The sequence below is a fragment of the Bufo bufo genome, chromosome 11 (genome assembly GCF_905171765.1).
Source record: "Bufo bufo chromosome 11, aBufBuf1.1, whole genome shotgun sequence".
Lineage (NCBI taxonomy): Eukaryota > Metazoa > Chordata > Amphibia > Anura > Bufonidae > Bufo > Bufo bufo.
In genome coordinates, this window is record NC_053399.1 from 38,445,251 (window position 1) to 38,467,366 (window position 22,116).

General features: G+C 47.1%; 1 protein-coding gene across 1 annotated transcript in view; it reads right to left on the minus strand.

The window, feature by feature from the left end:
- DCAF4 (DDB1 and CUL4 associated factor 4) overlaps positions 1-22,116 on the minus strand; it is a 30,660-nt gene that overhangs the window by 2,694 nt on the left and 5,850 nt on the right. The window contains exons 4-13 of the mRNA XM_040412737.1: positions 15,508-15,662; positions 14,062-14,144; positions 11,515-11,617; positions 11,261-11,407; positions 10,034-10,083; positions 9,840-9,925; positions 8,248-8,346; positions 3,574-3,671; positions 2,877-3,056; positions 1,606-1,720 (exon numbers count right to left, since the gene is read on the minus strand). Of these exons, the coding sequence (XP_040268671.1) occupies positions 1,606-1,720; positions 2,877-3,056; positions 3,574-3,671; positions 8,248-8,346; positions 9,840-9,925; positions 10,034-10,083; positions 11,261-11,407; positions 11,515-11,617; positions 14,062-14,144; positions 15,508-15,662 (1,116 nt within the window). The remainder of the gene's footprint in view (positions 1-1,605; positions 1,721-2,876; positions 3,057-3,573; positions 3,672-8,247; positions 8,347-9,839; positions 9,926-10,033; positions 10,084-11,260; positions 11,408-11,514; positions 11,618-14,061; positions 14,145-15,507; positions 15,663-22,116) is intronic.

A 22,116-nucleotide genomic window follows, 5' to 3' on the forward strand; every position in this document is an offset into this window, starting at 1 on the left:
TGAACCACCAATTCCAAATAGTTTTAATCGTAAACACCTTTAACTGTGCCTATGTAGACGTGTTATATCAGGAAAAACAAGCAGAGCTCTGAATGCTCTAAAAATATATTAATACATACATCAACACTAAATTTTGTCCCTAAAAATGCCACAGTATAATATGGAGCAGTGGCGTGCCTAGGGTGTTTCTTTCTCTGTCACCCCCCCCCCCCCCCCAAATACTTGACCACACACCTCTTACATCCAGGGACATCTCCTGTCATGTAGACCTTCTCTTTCCTCTTCTCCTCCGTTAGACCGCCATGAAAAATTATTTCGGCCGCATCACAGAGTTTGTAACACAGACATGTTAGATTTCTCAGTTTTTCCATCAACCTCCCCATCCTAGTGTCCCAACAGTGTCATCCTGCTGCCACCCCCAATAGTGTGCCCCCCACCCCCGAATGCCCCAGGTACTATACTGCTGAAAAAATAGTGACCCTAGTAGACATAATTGGGGTCATTTGTAGAACTGGATTTCCAAAAGAGCTGTCAAATATGAAAGGCAGAATCTGATTCGCTGCTATGGGCAACTAAGCCAGTTCTACTTTACACCAGTTTGATAAATTACCCCAAATGTCCCTATAGTGTCCACAGCAGCTATAATGTCCCCTAGAGTGCCCTCAGTAATAATAACATCCTATATTGTGCTCCAGGTAATAATCCCTGTATAGTGTCCCCAAAAATAATAGAATAGCCCCTACAGTGCCTCCGCAATAGCAACGCCCCCCACGCTGCCCCCATATAGTATTTTGCCCCACACTGCCCTCGCCCTCATACATTAATTTCCCCCACACTGCCCCCACACAGTAATTTCCCCCAGACTGTCTCCATACAGTAATTTCCCACACGCTGCCCCCCCACAGTAATTTCCCCCACACAATAGTCTCCCCCACATTGCCCCATATAGTAGTAATTTGCCTCACATAGTAATCCCTCCCATAATAATTTGCTCCCACACAGTATCCCACCATAATATTTCTCCCCCACATAGTAATTTGCCCCCATACTGCAATTTCCCCCCCATGTCCCCCCAAAGTTGGCACATAAAATAAATAATAAAAAAATAAAAGCTAAATACTCACCTACGTCCAGGCGTGCGATGGCAGGCGCGCACACTTCACTGTGCTGCGTCTGGGCACAGGCGCACGCAATGATGTCATCACGTACGCCTGCGCCGGGATTTCACTGCCTACTAGGCCTGAAGCCTATAGCGGTGATCAGCAGCGCGGCAGGGAACTATGCGCTCCCGTGCCCCACCGCAGAATGTGGGCGTCAGCGCTCCAGCAATGAGCGCTTCCATCTGTATTGATGGAAGCGCTCATTGCTTCTGGCACCCCCCTGAGAGCCGGCACCCACGGCGGACCACACTTCCCGCCCCCCCCAGGCACGCCACTGATAAGGAGAACCAGCTATTTATCTGAGGTTACATTTAGGAACAAGAATTCTCTGCCTTAATTTTTTTTTACAATGAGCAGATTTCATATTTCCGTCATTTTTAATGAGAAGTATTGACATACAGTATATAACAGGGATTGATGAGAAGATTTTGTATAAAATCCATACCTGCAAGCAGCAACCCTTCATCTTCTTTCACATGCACTGGTAAGTGAGCGTAACTGTTCATATGTCCTTCATAGTTCAGCACATTTTTCACCATCCGCAGATCCCACAGCTTAATCTACAATTTGCAATCACAAAAAAATGTACAATCTAATCATTATGTTGTGTAACCTGTGATGTCACGTAGTTTATTAAAATTAAAGGGGTTATAGCAAAGATGTACAAAAAAAAAAAAAACATACTGCCCTCAATGATTTGTAAGAGTCCATTCACATGAGTGTGTCCGTTTTGAGGTTCCACAATTTGCAGATCCTGAGGCTTGGTCGTCAATATTTCAAGGGGTTTTCCGGTAATAATTATTTTTTTATCAAGTGCCCACAGCCTTTCCCCTGAAACAGAAGATTCATACTTACCTGCTTCATGGTGCTCTGGTCCTGAGCTCTGCCATCTCCATCTTCCAGTCCCGGCGCTGTTTACATGCGGCTGGCTATGGACATTGGTCAAATGCACCGTGCCCGTGCCAGCCAATGACTGGCTTCAGTGGTGACGTGCTGCTTGTAGCCACATCACGGCTAAAGCCAATCTTTGGCTGGAGTGGTGCATGGGACCATGACCCTGGCCAGCTGGATGTAAGCAGAAGATGGAGGCAGTGAGATGGACCAGAGTGTCATGGAGCAGATAAGTATGAATCTTCTTTTTCAGAGGCCAAGCTGTAGGCACTTGATAAAAAATAATTATTACTGGAAAGCCCCATTCTGGACAACCCCTTTAACTGTGTGCAGATGTTTCACTATCCGCAGATTTCATAGCTTAATCTAGAATTTGCAGTCACAAAATAATATACAATCTAAGGATAGTTTCACATCTGCTGTAGCAATTCTCCGCATCTGTTGCTGCCGGCCGCAATCTGGCAAAAATGTTGAGAATTGGCTGGACACAAACCGGTGCAGGCTGCAGTTTGTGTCCAGCCGATTCCCGGCATTATCTGCCGCAACTGGCGGCCGGCTCACAACGCCACAGGCGTGAAAGTAGCCTAATAATTATCCTGAAAAACTTTTTCCCTACAAGTCTCACTTTTAAAATGTGACAACACAAGATAGGTGGTAAGTGTCTAACTGGTGGAGGTGTCTGGGACCTCCACGAATCTTCAAAATGATTGGATGATGCAGCGGTTGAGCATGCACACTGCTGCGCCATTGTAAGTCTACTGGAAAGATAGCATACTTCATCGTATCCGACTACAGAAATGTAAAAGCTTTTTGGTGTGGATGTACCTGCCCAGACATATCGGAAACCACGAGGTAGTTTTCATCCTTGAGAAGACGCAGACAAGTGATGCCGGAGCTTTGGGAGAATGACACCCCTTTCTTCCAATTATTAGGTGAGTGATAAGGGACACGAAGATCAATAGAGAACACTTCTCCGGAGCGACAGCCGTTATACAGCAGCAAGGTCTACAGGTAAAGAAACTTCTCGTTATATTCTAAAAAGTGACAACTCCCAACAGGAAAGTGTGAAGAATCCACATGAAGTAGGCAGGTGAGAAAACAAGCAGATTGCAAAACTATTAGACACCTCTGCAGAACTTAAAGTGGAAAAAAAAAATCTGCTCCATTCACATTTAAAGTGGGAGTAACACGACACATTGCTGCCACCTGAAATCCAAGTCATGGAAATCTGTGTGACATCTGACCTTAGATAAAGTTCTAATTGTTTAAAATTTGCACCCCAGTGGGAAGAAACCAGAATTTCTATAGGGAGTTTTCAATGTGAATGGAGAGGAAATCATTATCTAAAATCATGATGTTAAACAAATAAGCTGCTCAGCAATTTTCTAAATTGTAACCGTAGACATGGTAAGAATAAAGAAATAAAACGACAGAGTGTATCCCTAACAGGACAGGCATACAAACTTCTGTCACATTGGATCAGCATACTACATATACTGTTATGCAACTAATGGTGACATACCTGTGTGGCAAACTGCTGAGCCAAAACATCACTGTTCGTTCGGAAAGTGTGCTGAACATCCGTAACCACGTTCAGAACCAGGACTTGATTCCGCAGACCTTCCATGTTAAGAGGGAGAAGGGTGAGCAGCTTGATAGATTAAAAAGAATGCACTTAATGGATGCATTAAATGGTTATTCCCATCTCATAAAGTGAAGGCATATAGCTAGGAGAATGTAAATGGGGCAGCAGTTCCTTGCATAACCAGTAGTGCTTTATTACAGGGAAGACTTTGAAGGGAAGGCAAAAATAAATCCCGATTTCTCACGATTGCTGGGGGGCCAGATGTCAGACCTCCACCCATCACAAAGTTCTGGCAGCTCCTATGAATGTAATCTCACTTCACGAGACGGGAATAAGCCGTTATAGGGGTATTCCAGGATTTTAATATTAACCACCTCAGCCCCCAGTGCTTAAACACCCTGAAAGACCAGGACACTTTTTACACTTCTGACCTACACTACTTTCACCGTTTATTGCTCGGTCATGCAACTTACCACCCAAATGAATTTTACCTCCTTTTCTTCTCACTAATAGAGCTTTCATTTGGTGGTATTTCATTGCTGCTGACATTTTTACTTTTTTTGTTATTAATCGAAATTTAACGATTTTTTTGCAAAAAAATGACATTTTTCACTTTCAGTTGTAAAATTTTGCAAAAAAAACGACATCCATATATAAATTTTGCTCTAAATTTATTGTTCTACATGTCTTTGATTAAAAAAAAATGTTTGGGTAAAAAAAAAATGGTTTGGGTAAAAGTTATAGCGTTTACAAACTATGGTACAAAAATGTGAATTTCCGCTTTTTGAAGCAGCTCTGACTTTCTGAGCACCTGTCATGTTTCCTGAGGTTCTACAATGGCCAGACAGTACAAACACCCCACAAATGACCCCATTTCGGAAAATACACACCCTAAGGTATTCGCTGATGGGCATAGTGAGTTCATAGAACTTTTTATTTTTTGTCACAAGTTAGCGGAAAATGATGATTTTTTTTTTTTTTTTTTTTTTTCTTACAAAGTCTCATATTCCACTAACTTGTGACAAAAAATAAAAACTTCCATGAACTCACTATGCCCATCACGAAATACCTTGGGGTCTCTTCTTTCCAAAATGGGGTCACTTGTGGGGTAGTTATACTGCCCTGGCATTTTCCAGGGGCCCTAATGTGTGGTAAGTAGGTAAATGACCAGTGAAATCCGAAAGGTGCTCTTTGGAATGTGGGCCCCTTTGCCCACCTAGGCTGCAAAAAAGTATCACACATCTGGTATCGCCGTATTCAGGAGACGTTGGGGAATGTGTTTTGGGGTGTCTTTTTACATATACCCATGCTGGGTGAGATAAATATCTTGGTCAAATGCCAACTTTGTATAAAAAAATGGGAAAAGTTGTCTTTTGCCAAGATATTTCTCTCACCCAGCATGGGTATATGTAAAATGACACCCCAAAACACATTCCCCACCTTCTCCTGAGTACGGAGATACCAGATGTGTGACACTTTTTTGCAGCCTAGGTGGGCAAAGGGGCCCATATTCCAAAGAGCACCTTTCGGATTTCACTCGTCATTTTTCACAGAATTTGATTTCAAACTCCTTACCACACATTTGGGCCCCTAGAATGCCAGGGCAGTATAACTACCCCACAAGTGACCCCATTTTGGAAAGAAGAGACCCCAGGGTATTCGCTGATGGGCATAGTGAGTTCATGGAAGTTTTTATTTTTTGTCACAAGTTAGTGGAATATGAGACTTTGTATGAAAAAAAAAAAAAAAAAAAAATAATTCATCATTTTCCACTAACTTGTGACAAAAAATAAAAAATTCTAGGAACTCGCCATGCCGCTCACGGAATACCTTGGGGTGTCTTCTTTCCAAAATGGGGTCACTTGTGGGGTAGTTATACTGCCCTGGCATTTTCCAGGGGCCCTAATGTGTGGTAAGTAGGTAAATGACCAGTGAAATCCGAAAGGTGCTCTTTGGAATATGGGCCCCTTTGCCCACCTAGGCTGCAAAAAAGTGTCACACATGTGGTATCTCCGTATTCAGGAGAAGTTGAGGAATGTGTTTTGGGGTGTCTTTTTACATATACCCATGCTGGGTGAGAGAAATATCTTGGCAAAAGACAACTTTTTCCATTTTTTTATACAAAGTTGGCATTTGACCAAGATATTTATCTCACCCAGCATGGGTATATGTAAAATGACACCCCAAAACACATTGCCCAACTTCTCCTGAGTACGGCGATACCAGATGTGTGACACTTTTTTGCAGCCTAGATGCGCAAAGGGGCCCAAATTCCTTTTAGGAGGGCATTTTTAGACATTTGGATACCAGACTTCTTCTCACGCTTTGGGGCCCCTAGAATGCCAGGGCAGTATAAATACCCCACATGTGACCCCATTTTGGAAAGAAGACACCCCAAGGTATTCAATGAGGGGCATGGCGAGTTCATAGAAATTTTTTTTTTTTGGCACAAGTTAGCGGAAATTGATATTTTTTATTTTTTTCTCACAAAGTCTCCCGTTCCGCTAACTTGGGACAAAAATTTCAATCTTTCATGGACTCAATATGCCCCTCACGGAATACCTGGGGGTGTCTTCTTTCCGAAATGGGGTCACATGTGGGGTATTTATACTGCCCTGGCATTCTAGGGGCCCTAAAGCGTGAGAAGAAGTCTGGAATATAAATGTCTAAAAAATTTTACGCATTTGGATTCCGTGAGGGGTATGGTGAGTTCATGTGAGATTTTATTTTTTGTCACAAGTTAGTGGAATATGTGACTTTGTAAGAAAAAAAAAAAAATTCCGCTAACTTGGGCCAAAAAAAAGACTGAATGCAGCCTTACAGAGGGGGGGGATCAATGACAGGGGGGTGATCAATGACAGGGGGGGTGATCAATGACAGGGGGGGTGATCAGGGAGTCTATATGGGGTGATCTTCACCAATTCACGGTGGTAGCTGGGCAACATCTTGTCCTATTATTATTTTGGATACCCAGTTACCAAAGGGTGTCTATACTTATGCTTTTTTTTATATAAAACTAATAAAAGCGAATTTTTAAAGGGTCCAAATCCAGGTTTAATTTCACGTATATGGACACTTATACTAATTGTTTATGTAACTCTATATATATGGGGTGATCACCCAACTGTCATTGATCACCCCCCTGTAAGGCTGCATTCAGACGTCCGTATGATTTTTACGGATCCGATCAGTCTATCAGTGGATCCGTAAAAATCATGCGGACATCTGAATGGAGCTTTACAGGGGGGTGATCAATGACAGAGGGGTAATCAATGACAGGGGGGTGATCAGGGAGTCTATATGGGGTGATCACCACAGTCATTGATCACTCCCCTGTAAGGCTGCATTCAGACGTCCGTATGATTTTTACGGATCCGATCAGTCTATCAGTGGATCCGTAAAAATCATGCGGACATCTGAATGGAGCTTTACAGGGGGTTGATCAATGACAGGGGGGTGATCAGGGAGTCTATATGGGGTGATCACCTCCGTCATTTATCACTCCCCTGTAAGGCTGCATTCAGACGTCCGTATGATTTTTACGGATCCGATCAGTCTATCAGTGGATCCGTAAAAATCATGCGGACATCTGAATGGAGCTTTACAGGGGGGTGATCAATGACAGGGGGGTAATCAATGACAGGGGGGTGATCAGGGAGTCTATATGGGGTGATCAGGGGTGATCAAGGGCTAATAAGGGGTTAATAAGTGACGGGGGGGGGGGGTGTAGTGTAGTGGTGCTTGGTGCAACATATTACTGAGCTGCCTGTGTCCTCTGGTGGTCGATCCAAACAAAGGGGACCACCAGAGGACCAGGTAGCAGGTATATTAGACGCTGTTATCAAAACAGCGTCTAATATACCTGTTAGGGGTTAAAAAAATCACATCTCCAGCCTGCCAGCGAACGATCGCCGCTGGCAGGGTGGAGATCCACTCGCTTACCTTCCGATCCTGTGAACGCGCGCGCCTGTGTGCGCGCGTTCACAGGAAATCTCGCGTCTCGCGAGAGGACGCACCGGCGCGTCCACCCAGAACAACAGGACCGCCGCAAAGACGCAATCCTGCGTACGGCGGTCCTGAGGAGGTTAAAGGAGTTCAATCAATATCAGATTGGTGGGGGTCCGACACCTGACACACCCATCGATCAGCTGTAAGAAGGGAAGGTGAGCGCAGTGTGCACGTGCCGTCTCCCTTCTCTCTTCCTGTTTCCTATAGACATAGTAGCAGCGCAGGAAGACAGAAGGCACGTGCACACTCCAGATACGCTAGTAATTTACGAAAGACTAGATTGATTTACTGCTGTGGTTTTTTGTGTGCAGTCTCCATAGACCCTTTTTGTTAAGATGAATAAATAACCCTCGCCTACTGTGTCCTTCCCCCATACCTTGTAGATTGTAAGCCCTTGCGGGCAGGGTCCTCTCTCCTTCTGTACCAGTTTGTAATTCGTCTTGTTCATGCTTAGTGCAATTGTCTGTATTATGTATGTATACCCCATTACATATGTACAGCGCCATGGAATGAATGGCGCTTTAATAAGAAATAATAATAATTAATGGGACTAATAACAGTCAGAAGAACTCTGAAGATCTTAACAGCCCCATGGTTACAAACCTGCTGCATAGGAACATTCCAGTCGAGGGTTCAGGCACCACGCACAAGACCAGGCATTAGAGATTCTGATATTGTAGACCACTTCCGGCCGGACATCGTCTATAAAGGCAAAGATGCATCGAAAATGATATATTTTCTAACAAAAAAGCAATTGTGGCACTGGCTTATCAATTTTAAGATCTTAATCTCCAATGGAGAAGTAATTGAAAAATTTAACAAATTAAAGGGTTTTTCCGTATTTTTTTTATTTTTTATCAAGTGCATGCAGCCTGCCCCCTGATAATTTATACTTATCTGCTTCACGCTGCTCTGGTCCTCTGCGCAGCCTCCATCTCCCCACTGTGTTTACATCCAGCTGGCGATGGTCACATGCACTGCTCCACCCAATGACTGGCTACTGGGGGCCACATCACCGCTGGAGCCGTGCATGTGACCGTGCCCATAGCCAGCCAGATGTTAATAGCACAGGGACCAGAAGATGGAGACAGCGAATTTAGTGTGGAGGACCGGAGTTGTGCGGAGCAATACAGTATAAATCTTCTGTTTCAGGGGGCAGGCACTTGAAAATAAATAAAATAAAATTATTATGGGAAAACCCCTAAGGCTATGGACACCTTTGAGGCAAATTTTTCATGATTGCATATTACTAAGTTTGGGCTAAAATCTTTTTTTCAATGGGTCTTTATTTTCAGCCATTTTTGAAATATAGGGGTTAAAAATCATCAATCATGTATCACTTCTCAGACTTGTCAGCTGATGTCTCATGTGGAGCCTTATCTCTGATCTCCTGAATGCATAAACACCCATTTAAGGCTACTTTCACACTAGCGTTGTTTTAATCCGGCGTTCAATTCCGACACCGGAACTGCCCACCGGATCCGGAAAAACGGATTACATTTGAATCCTGATCAGGATTTTGATCACAATGAAAAAATGCATTGGAAAAAACGGATCCGCCATTTATGGACTTTAACTTTTTTTTCACATTTTTCGGGTTTAACATGCAAAAGCCGGATCCGTTTTGACTGAACACACAGTGCCAGATCCGGCGTTAATGCAAGTCAATGGGAAAAAGGCCTGATCCAGCGTTCAGTCAAAGTGTTCAGGCTTTTTGGCCGGAGGTAAAAATACTGCATGCTACGTTTTTCTGAAAAGCCTGATCAGTCAAAAAGACTGAACTGAAGACATCCTGATGCATCCTGAAGGACTGACTCTCCATTCAGAATGCATGGGGATAAAACTGATCAGTTCTTTTCTGGATTTGAGCCCCTAGGACGGAACTCAGCGCCGGAAAAGAAAAATGCTAGTGTGAAAGTACCCTAGCCATATTCTTACCAGTTTAATAATGAGCTATAATGAGGGTTTATGAAGTTAGGAGAGAAGGCTTTACATGAGCTGTCAGCTGACAGGACTCAGAAATGATATTCTGCAAACAGACTGATATTTAACCCCTGTATTTCAAAAACGGCTGAAAACCTTTAATAAAGACCAACTGAAAAAATTATTTCAATCATTAAAAAATTGTCCCAAGGGTGTCCATGGCATTTAACTCCAAGTAAAAAAATAAAATAAAATAAAATAAATGACAGTACCATAGTCTGCAGCCAAGTTCCTAAAACGACATGCTGGGATAAGACTGACGCAGCCAGGGGCCTCTGGTTTTCCAAGAAGACAGACTCTGAATGACCATCAAGGACTAGTAACAGTAGGACACAGTGCAACCTCCCGATACAGGAGATCATGTCTATACCAGTGGCATTTTATTCAGCAGAAAAAAAAAGGATACAGAACATGCGAGTCCGGTGCATTCACTGAGGCCCAACATGCAGTAACCACCTTTGGAAAGAATAAAAAAATGGTAGTAAATAACTGAATAAGTCAGCAATTTACTAAACATACCACCATAACCATTTCATGCAACGTCCATTTTAATATAATGCAGGTTTAAAGAAGACCCGTCACTGTTCCTGTCATGTCTGTTTTACTAAACATCCATATTCATTCCCCATAAAATAACAATTCGGGAGCATCTACTTTATAACTCTGTGTTAGGGCTCATGCACACAACCGTTTGTATTTTGCGGTCCGCAAAAAATACGGATGACATCCGTGTGCTTTCCGTATTTTGCGGAACGGAACAGCTGGCCCTTCCTAGAACTGTACTATCCTTGTCCGTTATGCAGACAATAATAGGACATGTTCTATTTTTTTGTGAAATGGAATGCACATAGAGTAACGTCCGTTTTTTTGGCTGACCCATTTAAGTGAATGGTTCCGCATACGGTCCGCAAAAACATTGGAACGGACACGGAAATAAAATACGTTCGTGTGCATGAGCCCTTATGTTGCTCCTTTGTTATTCCTCCTAGAAAGCCAAGTATAAATTGCCAACTGGGTGTGTCCCTGCAAGGTCTGACACTGTCAGCACTGATGTGTGAGAGTGCAGTGACACACTCCCACCAGATAACACCCAGTTTGCAATTCATACATTTCCAGGAGCAATAGTAGAGGAACCCATCACCATGGAGTTCTTAGAAAGGATGCTTCAGAATGGTAATATGAGGAATACAATTATTTACTAAAAAACAGACACGTCGGTAGAGGTGACAGGTCTTTTTTTTTTTGAATCAAATCGTTTTTATTAAACAATAAATACATATTATAACATAATACAATATGTTGACTTTTTCTTTCTTTACATTATCCACGATGCAGATTCAGTGGACAGGTCTTTTTTTAACCCCTTCCTAACATGGCGATTTTCCATTTTTTCATTTCTGTTTTTTACTCCCCGCCTTCCCAGAGCCATAACTTTTTTATTTTTCCTTTTACATAGCCATATGAGGGCTTGTTTTTTGAAGGACAAGTTGTACTTTCTAATGCCACCATTTAATATGGCATAAAATGTAGTGGGAGGCTGGAAACAAAAATTGCAAAGGTTGTGGAACTGGAAAAAAAAAAATTCTATGTACGGGGGATGTCCCGAAGAAGGTTAATGAAGTCGGTGTGTTACCTTCTGATTGGTGAAGTATGGATTATCATCATGACTCTCGACGGTCGGGACATCTTTCCACAGTCCGTTCAGGTTCAGGAGACCATATTTACAAAATCCATTCTCCACGTCGTTCACCACAAACAACCTTTCACATGACGAGTCAGCCTGGAGGGTATACAGAATAAACGTACACCAAGATGGTGATCGTAGTAATGGCTATACATAGCAGGCTATATAGGCACACTAGCAAAAATGAAACACGACAGACTTACCAGAATGAATTCATATTTGTGTGTCCCAGCACCAACAGATTCGGGGTTAACAATAGACACCTCCTTCCTCTGCATAGAGCTCACTTTTAGCTCATGAACATGTCTACAAAGTGTGATAGAGGAGAGGAACAAATATGGACGCGTGAGATGGAAAAATGAATCCAGTTATCAAAGGAAGCAACATGGTCAATCACAATACATTAGTAAGTGCCTTGTATTAACTTTCTCTACATGATAAATGCCATTTGCTGAATTGAGACGACCCCTTTAAAGAACAGGTCATTTTATGTTAATAGATTTCCTGAAGAATATTGTAAAATCACTGCAGTATTCTCCAAGCTTCTGGAAACATTGCAAATACAACCGCAGTTTTAATAGGAAGCTGTTTTGGGGACATTGTCACAGTTTTTTGGGTGTAATAGGAAGGGCCGGTTTTAGACAAAGTGTGGCCCTGGGCAAAATTAAAAGTGGGGCCCCAAATCCTGAAATATTGGACCAGAAGTCTGACAGAATTTTGTAGGCAAGAACAGCGGTTGCAACCTCAGCAGCTGATTGCAGACTGCCACGTTATCTCTCTTTAGCCTTTCCACTGTAAGCTGGATCTGTGGATGACACACTGTTATGGGTGGGGGGGGGGGATCTGTGGATGACACACTGTTATGGGGGGGGGAAATCTGTGGATGACACACTGTTATGGGGGGGAAATCTGTGGATGACTCACTGTTATGGGGGGAAATCTGTGGATGACACACTGTTATGGGGGGGGAATCTGTGGATGACACACTGTTATGGGGGGGGAATCTGTGGATGACACACTGTTATGGGGGGGGAATCTGTGGATGACACACTGTTGAGGGGGGGGGGGAATCTGTGGATGACACACTGTTATGGGGGGGGGTCTGTGGATGACACACTGTTATGGGGGGGGAATCTGTGGATGACACACTGTTATGGGGGGAGGTCTGTGGATGACACACTGTTATGGGGGGGGTCTGTGGATGACACACTGTTATGGGGGGGGGTCTGTGGATGACACACTGTTATGGGGGGGTCTGTGGATGACACACTGTTATGGGGGGGTCTGTGGATGACACACTTATGGGGGGGGTCTGTGGATGACACACTTATGGGGGGGGTCTGTGGATGACACACTGTTATGGGGGGGGGTCTGTGGATGACACACTGTTATGGGGGGGTCTGTGGATGACACACTGTTATGGGGGGGTCTGTGGATGACACACTGTTATGGGGGGGGTCTGTGGATGACACACTTATGGGGGGGGGTCTGTGGATGACACACTTATGGGGGGGGTCTGTGGATGACACACTTATGGGGGGGGTCTGTGGATGACACACTGTTATGGGGGGGGGGGGGGTTGTGGATGACACACTGTTATGGGGGGGGGGGGTCCTGTGGATGACGCTGTTATAATGTGTGACATAGCTTTACAGATTCCTTTATTAGCAGCCCTGGTCTGCTCCCCCCAATCATTGAGAAAAAAAAAAAAAAAAAAAAAAACACTGCTAATTTGGACCTCAAATATATACTCCAATGCCTCTGCCCCCCCCCCCCCCAATTAACAATGCAGACAACCTAAACAATGCCGTCTTTAACTAGAGCCCTCTATGGCCCATGTTTGGTGGTGTCCTAAAAGTGCTGCAGACCTAGCTCACAATGGAGTCACAGGGAGCACACCAGACACAAGAAGCTCACACACCGCTCACGAGGGGGCACACACTGGGATCAGAGGGGACACACATGAGGGACACAGGAGGCCGCAGGGAGCTCCCACTGGTAGCGCACGCAGGGGTCGCACGGAGCACACACAGGGGGCACAGGGCGCTCCAAGAGGGGGCACAGGGAACACACGAGGGACACAGGAGGCACAGGGAGCACACACAACTCCCACTGGGAGCACAGTGGCCACAGGGAGCACACGCAGGGAGCTCCCACTGGGAGCGCATGCAGGGGTCGCACGGAGCACACACAGGGGGCGCAGGGCTCTCCCAGAGGGAACTCACAGATCAGTGACCATCAATACTTGAGGACAGTGCAGGGCTGTTACAGTGGCCACCAGCAGCCCTGCACCCCCTCCACAGACACTGCTGCATGATTGGATGGACTTACCAGGTGCTTTCATAAGACAGGGTCCTGGGATCTCCTGCAGTCCAGCAGGGGGGGCTATGTTAGCTCCACCCACACAGAACGTCCGATGTGTGTGGTAGCAGGATTCTAATGCTGTGCAGTGACCGAGGTCTGGTGAGACGGGAAGGCTGTGCGGGGTGGACAGCAGCGGACTGCTGCAGCATGTTAGAGTGCCAGTCACAGGGAGCATGTGGAGGGAAAAAACTCCCACCATCGGCCAATTTAATTTTCAAACAGCAGGGAGCCCCTTTTGCCCTGTTTGCCCCCCTCCCACGCCGTCCCTGGTACGGAGGTCAGTGTGCCAGAACTTGAATTTACCGATTAGTGCCTTCACTCTTGGATATGCCCATGGTTTATAATAACAATAACATAATGCTAACTTTCTGCAGATTTTTTCCCACCTGCAGTAGGTTGTACAGGGCAGCGATCCAAGCTGTTGTTTACGAAGCAGCAATGAGGCGTTTAATCCAAGTCTGCTCAATATCTGAAGAGAACGATACAAACAGATGTTAGGCAGTTTGGGCATTAATACAGTACAGAGAAATTAAAACAAATCTGTCACCAGCGACCTCCCTACTAAACTGTGTGCATGGGCACAGAGCAGAAGACTGCAGACACATTCCAGACATTATACCTGTGTGCACTTTGTGCCTTCATTCCATGTCCAGGAAAAGCACTTTTATTCTGCTGGAAAACAGCTCCTAAGTAAAAACAGCTTTCACTCCTGACTCGATTTATAACAGCCATATCTTCTGATATAGTGGATATAATGCTATGATTCTGGTATTGTTTGAAAGGTTAGAATGCCAGCTTTCAAACAAGGCCATATCTCTAGCTGCTACCAATCCCAAGATATGCAACTAAAGCAGCCCTCCCCTTTTCAGTCTGGTTTGCTTTGGGCACCTGCAGAAGCAGAGCTGGGCACTTGGGAGCTGTTTTCCAGCAAAATAAAAGTGCTTTTCCAGGAAATAAAGGCAAAAAGTGCACACAGGTATGTTTGGGATGTGTATGCAATCTTCTATGGGGCAGTGCTCTTAGTTATATTGGTGAAAAACAGATGACAGGCTCCCTTTAATATGCAAATTAGGCCTCTGCTGTAAAGAGGGCATCACCATTGCTCTTGTTGCACCCAAACTGTACTCCTTTCTGTGACCAGCTCCTCCCTGGATGTTTTGTCACTGCCTGGTTCTGTCAAGTAAAGAGCTTGGGTGCAAGAAGAGCAACGGTGACGCCATCATTGTACCAAAGGCCTAAACTGCATATTAAAGGGGTTGTCCAGGCTTTTAATATTGATGATCTATCCTTAGGATAGGACATCAATATCAGATTGGCAGGGGTCTGACACCCGGTATGAAGGGAGACGGCAGTGTGTACGTACTGTCTCCTGTCTCTCTTCCTGCTCGCTGCTGCTATCTCTATGGCAAAGCAGCAGCGAGCAGGAAGACGGCACGTGCACTCTGCGCGCGTCTTCCGTTCATACAGCTGATCGCCAGGTGTCGAACCCCTGCCGATCTGATATTGATGACCTATTCTGAGGATAGGTCATCAATATCAAAGGCCCAGAGAACCCCTTTAAGAAAAAGTATTGTAACTCGCGAACGGAGCCTCAGAACAACAAAAGAAAACCAGTGTTTTAATCAGGTGGACCACTGCTACAATTATAAAAGATCTGAGAAGAATTCAGCACATGGTTCTTGTACTGAAATGCAACGAGACCAGGAGATAGAGCTGTGAAAATCAACATGAAATTCATCTGGCTGAAAACATAGAAAGAGATTTTGTAATGGAAGAATGGAAAAAACACTACTGTGCCAAAAGTAGAAGTCCATGGCAAGATTGACATTCACCTTCCTATTTTTATCATCTTCAAGGTGCTGTAGCCTCTTCGCCTCCATTTCCTTCTTCATTATTCCCTCTTTTGTCAGTGGGTTACAGTTATTGTGTCCTGGCAGTAAGCGGAAGTATCTGTTCTTCTCCGGATCATAGTAAAAGCCTGGAAGTTCTAAACAGAGGCCGGGAAAGTCATAAAACGAGATTTTTGTATAACTTACCAGTAAAATCTCTTTCTCGCTCTTCCTTGGGGGACACAGGAAACCTTGGGGACACAGGAAACCTTGGGTATAGCTCATCTCCATAGGAGGCGTGACACTAAGTGAAAGACTGTTAAGCCCCTCCTCCAGCAGCTATACCCTCAGCCTGGAGCGAGCGACTACCAGTTATGTGCCCAAGTAGTTAAAACAAAGGCAAGGATCAACCAAATTAACACCAACAAGTCAAAACTCCCGTCAGGGCAACCAAAACAATGGGTGGGTGCTGTGTCCCCCAAGGAAGAGCGAGAAAGAGATTTTACTGGTAAGTTATACAAAAATCTCGTTTTCTCGCCCAATTCCTTGGGGGACACAGGAAACCTTGGGACGTTCAAAAGCAGTCCACAAATAGGGAGGGACCACAACCCAAAGTGAATTAAAGCACCATAGGCATTAAGGCACCGCCGCCTGCAAGACCAGGCGGCCCAAAGCAGCATCCGCCGATGCATAAGTGTTCACCTTGTAGAACTTGGTGAAAGTGTGCAAAGAAGACCAGGTGGCCGCCTTACACAATTGTTCAGCCGAAGCTCGATTTCGCTGAGCCCAGGAAGCCCCGACCGCTCTGGTAGAATGAGCGGTAACACCAAAGGGCGGTTCCCTGCCCTTAGCACTGTAAGCCTCAGCAATAGCCATCTTGATGAAGCGGGCAATAACCACTTTAGATGCCGCCAGCCCCCTGCGCGGACCCTCCGGAACCACAAATAGAGAATCCGAGCGCCGAAAGGGTCTAGTTACATCCAAGTAGATCCTCAGAGCCCTAACAACATCCAGACGGTGAAGATCCCGTTCCCGAGGATGAGACGGGGACGGGCACAGAGAAGGAAGGATAATATCTTCATTCAGGTGAAAAGCGGACACCACCTTCGGAAGGAAATCCGGAACCGGGCGGAGAACCACCTTGTCCTGGTGAAAAACCAAGAGGGGTTCTACGCAAGAAAGTGCCGCCAATTCAGACACACGCCGAAGAGACGTGATGGCTACGAGGAAAAAAACTTTGCAAGACAACAAGCGAAGGGAAACCCTGCGCAAAGGCTCGAAAGGAGAAGATTGGAGAGCCGTCAGCACAACATTAAGATCCCAAGATGGAACGGGAGCGCGATACGGGGGAGCATAGTGAGCAACCCCCTGCAGAAAAGTCTTAACTGGACCGAGCGGAGCCAGAGGTCGCTGAAAAAGGATCGAAAGCGCTGAGATCTGACCCTTTAGGGTACTGAGACCCAAACCCAAGTCCAGACCAGACTGCAAGAAGGATAAAATCGTGGGGAGAGAAAACCGAAGGGGATGAACATCTAAGGTCTCGCAGAAGTTCAAATAGGCCCGCCAGGTTCGGTAATAAATCCTGGACGATGCCGGTTTACGCGCACGAATCATGGTACGGACCACGTCAGCAGAAAACCCCCGCCGCGTTAGGACCGCGGTCTCAATAGCCACGCCGCTAAACGTAGCGACCCTAAATGCTGGTGGAAGATCGGCCCTTGAGAGAGGAGGTCTTCTCTTAGAGGCAGAGGCAAGGGGGCGTCTGCCAGGAGCAACATAAGGTCGGCGTACCAAGGACGACGAGGCCAATCCGGGGCTATTAGGATCGCAGGCGTGCCCTCCGCCGCGATCTTCCGAAGGACTCGTGGAAGAAGAGGCAGGGGCGGAAAAACGTAGAGGAGAGAGAACTCCGTCCAGGGAAGGACGAGCGCGTCCGCGCCGTAAGCGTCCGGATCCTTGGTTCTGGCCATGAAGGTGGGGAGCTTGTGGTTGAATCTGGAGGCCATGAGATCCACGTCCGGACGACCCCAACGGAGGCAAAGAGACTCGAAGACGTCGGGGTGCAGAGACCACTCGCCCGGGTCGATCGTCGTCCGGCTGAGGAAATCCGCCGCCCAATTGTCCACCCCCGGGATGTAAATGGCCGAAATGGCTGGAACATGAACTTCCGCCCAGCAAAGGATTAGAGACACCTCCAGCGCAGAAAGCACTGATGACACCGAGCGATTGGAATATGAAGGTAGGCGTCCTGGATGTCGATAGAGGCCAGGAACTCCCCTTTTTCCAGAGAGGCCACCACCGACCTGAGAGACTCCATCCGGAACCGCTGAAGACGAAGGAAACGGTTTAACCGTTTTAAATCCAGAATGGGACGAACCGAGCCTTCCTTTTTGGGGACCACAAAAAGGTTCGAATAGAACCCTTTGAATCTTTCCTCCATAGGAACCGGAGCGATGACCCCCTTGTCCAGAAGGGTACGAGTGGCAGTAAAGAAATCGGCCGCCCTTTGGGGATCTCGAGGAACCCGGGAGCGAAAGAACCGAACTGGGGGGAGGGACGCAAACTCGAGTTTGTACCCGGAAGACACCACCTCGAGAGCCCAGGCGTCGGAGACGTGCGTCTGCCAGAAGTCCCTGAACAGGAGGAGACGTCCCCCCACCCGGGTGGGTGGGGGCGCACCTTCAGGTAGGGTTCTGCTTGGTCGCGGGAGGACGAGCAGGCTGTGACTTGCGCCAGGAGGGCTGGGTCCGAAAAAAAGGCTTCTTACGTCTGTCTTGGACAGGGTTAGAGGATGGACCTGAAGTGGTGCGAGGTGTGGGAGCTCTGCGGGAAGACCTGAAGCGAGAAAAGGTGGGACGGCCTTGAGTGGTGCTCCTAGTCCTTGATTGGGGAAGATGTGTACTCTTCCCTCCCGTGGCTTCAGAGATGATTTCATCCAAGCGGGCCCCGAACAATCGAGAACCAGTGAAGGGAAGGCCAGTAAGAGACCGCTTTGACGTGGCGTCCGCCGTCCAAACCTTTAACCAAAGCTCCCTTCTAGCCGAAACGGCCAGGGCAGATGAACGGGCTATAAGAGCCCCCGCATCCAGGGATGCCTCACAGACAAATTTTCCGGCTTGAACGATAAGTTGGGCCAGAGCGCGGAGGTCCTGAATAGGGACGTCGGATTCAAGCTCCTGATCCAGCTGAGACGCCCATTCTGAAACCGCTTTTCCAGCCCAAGCGGAGGCAAAGACCGGCCTGAGGGCGGAACCGGAGGCTGCAAAGATACCCTTTGTAATGGCCTCTATCCGGCGATCTTCCGTGGATTGTAAGGAAGAACCATCTGCAACGGGAATAGCCGTGCTTTTGGACAAACGGGCCACAGGGGGGTCGACTTTAGGTGGTGACGCCCAGTTTGTAATGCAATCCGCCGGGAATGGATAACAGATATCCAACTTCTTAGGCGGGGTAAAACGGGCATCAGGACGGGCCCAGGCCTTAGAAACCACCGACGAGAAGTCAGCGTGGAGGGGAAAAACCGCAGACGCCTGTTTTTGGCGAAAAAAGGAAACACTGGCCTTTTCAGAATTAGGAGGGTCATCGTGAATCTTAAAGGTATCACGGATATTGTTAATAAGATGGCCCACAGCAGAAGCCAGCTTTGAAGGCAAGGCCGAGTCCATATCCCAATCAGAATCGGCTAGTTCCCCTTCAGAGGGCATATCCTGTAATGAGGAAGGACCCGACTGAGGGCGCACCCTTGGGGGTGATACCGAAGCATCCGAGGATGATAGGTGCTCCGCCCTGGACCGCTTCTGGAGTTGACGGACTCTGGAGGTGTCGCCTGGAGAGAGAGACTCAGACGGGTCAGCTAAGGTAGCGGACCCGGAGGGCCCAGCAGGGGAATTATCCAGCTGCGGTAAGGGCAATGTATCTGCAAGGCGGCCCACAACATTAGTGAGACTGACCACAGCCTGGGAAAGGGATCTAGCCCAGTCAGGGGGATCCAAGAGGCCAGGGGGTGACACAGCAGATGGCGGACCCTGTAATGGGGCTTTGCAAGCCGAGCAATGCGGGTCAGGCTGCCCTTGAGGAAGGGGTGCCTTACATGCGGTGCAGGTATGATACCAAGGACCAGCAGGCACTGAGGGGTCAGACATGTTGGCTGGAAGTAATATACAAAAACGTCCAGGCCAGAGGGCTGCAGTGCTGGAAGGGGTCAACAGTCCTACCAGGTCACAGTGGGAGCAGACGGCACAGCAGCGGCAACAGCAGCGGCAACAGCAGCGGCAACAGCAGCGGTCCTCAGAGCCCTGAGGTAATCTGTCCTGAGAGCAGGCAGGCACGAAGAGGAGGCGGGGCTAGTGAGGAGCGGAAAGAAAGACGTCCGCCCCTTGACTGAAGCCTAACATGTACAGTGGAACGGAACGAAGCTCCGCCCACCGATAAAACTTCTCGCGCGCGCGCGTGATTCAAAATATTACATGCCGCCGAAACCCCACAGAATAATGTCCCCCGTTCACTTCCATATAAGTGGAGGCGAACGCACACCAGTGGCCGGACAAGAGCGTGCGCTTGTCAGAATATCAGCCGACAGTTGAACACAGCCGCAGTACACGTGTGCCTGCTATCCAGCAGCTGATAACGAAAGGCGGCCCACGGCCGCCGCACCTGAGGTAAAACTGCGCTGTAACCCTCCCCCACGAGCATCGCTCCGCTTTTGCCCCACACACAAAGGAGCCGCAGGACTCACAGCTAAGAGAGCTGTAACTTGTAACTGACATGAAGGTCAGGCAGAGGGGACAGCAGCATCAGGCCCTAACGGGGGGGGGGGGGGGAGGGGGTAGAATGGCTGCACAGCCACCTCACCATCGACGTTTTCACCCTCTGTCCATCCAGCAGGGACGCCCCTTCAGCCACTGGCACCGAAGTGGCAGGGAGCTGGAGAGGGGCTTGCAGGTGGGCGACCCTTGTGCTGGCGGGATGCAGGGGAGCTGGGCTGCCCTGGTCCTCCTTTTCTTCTGTGGGGGAGGCAGCAGTGCGGATAACCGGCACTGGCGCAGCTCAACCCCGGGAAAACAGAGAGGTCTAATGCGACTCTGTTGTCCCTGTTGAAAAAAGGAAAAAAAGTTGAAAATAATAAAAGAGAAAAAATAAAATCTTTAGCAAAGACAGCTCTGCAGTGCAGAGAGTGTCTTGCCTCCTTGACACTAAGCAAAAAACTGGTAGTCGCTCGCTCCAGGCTGAGGGTATAGCTGCTGGAGGAGGGGCTTAACAGTCTTTCACTTAGTGTCACGCCTCCTATGGAGATGAGCTATACCCAAGGTTTCCTGTGTCCCCCAAGGAATTGGGCGAGAAATATCCTTTATTAGGCCTCTTGCACATGAATGTTGTGCATCCGTTCCGTGCATAGGGGACTGCAATTTGCGTTCCCCAATGCACGGGCATGACGGGACAAATTGAGACCCATTCAACTTGAATGGGTCCGTGATCCGTCCGCACTGCAAAAAAAGAAAAAAAGAACAAGTTCTATTTTTTTGCGGTGCGGAGGCACGGACAGAAACACCATGGAAGCACTCCGTAGTGCTTCCGTAGGGTTCCAATCCGTGCTTCCGTTCCGCATCTCCGTGATAGCGGACCCATTCAAGTAAATGAGTCCGCATCAATGATGCTGAGTGCACACGGTGCCCGTGTATTGTGGACCCGCCGTATGCCAACGTTGTCACCTCTCCTTACATATCATATCGCATGCAATAACCATTCTGAATCATCTATTCTTATGACTGCATGTTGTTCCATTCCTCTATTATTCCTTTTAGAATTTTTTGAATGAAATGCCAGCAGTCTGCAATTGAGGTCCATCTGGGTGTTACCAGTTGGGGTTGTCTGACACTGCCAGCTACAATTGGATAATGTCAGACTGTGCAGGGACACACCCTAGATCAGGGACGGCCAACCTGCCGCTCTCCAGCTGTTGAAAAACTACAACTCCCAGCATGCCCAGACTGCTTACAGGTATCAACCTACACCAGGGCCTGGTGGGAATTGTAGTTTTACAACAGCTGGAGAGCCGCAGGTTGGCCATCCCTGCCCTAGATGGACCTTTATTGCAGACTGCTGGCAATTCATGAATTCCTTCTAGTAGGAATAATAAAGGGATGGTACAAAATAGAGTTAGGCCTCATGCACACGAACGTATTTTCTTTCCATGTCCGTTCCATTTTTTTTGCAGACCGTATACGGAACCATTCATTTCAATGGGTCCGCAAAAAAAAAAAAGACGGAAGTTACTCCGTGTGCATTCCGTTTCGCAAAAAAACCAGAACATGTCCTATTATTGTCTGCATTACGGACAAGGATAGTACTGTTCTATTAGGGGCCTGCTGTTCCGTTCTGCAAAATACGGAATGCACACGGACGTCATCTGTATTTTGTGGATCCGATTTTTGCGGACCGCAAAATACATACGGTCGTGTGCATGAGGCCTTAGAAGAATAGACGGTTCCGAAGTATTGTTTTTATAGGGAATGCAAGTAATTACTAAAACTGGTAACAGGTCCTATTTAATATTTGTTCTCAGAAATAGTAGAGCCTCATTCCATCATGGATCACCTCAAATCAGTTTTTTTG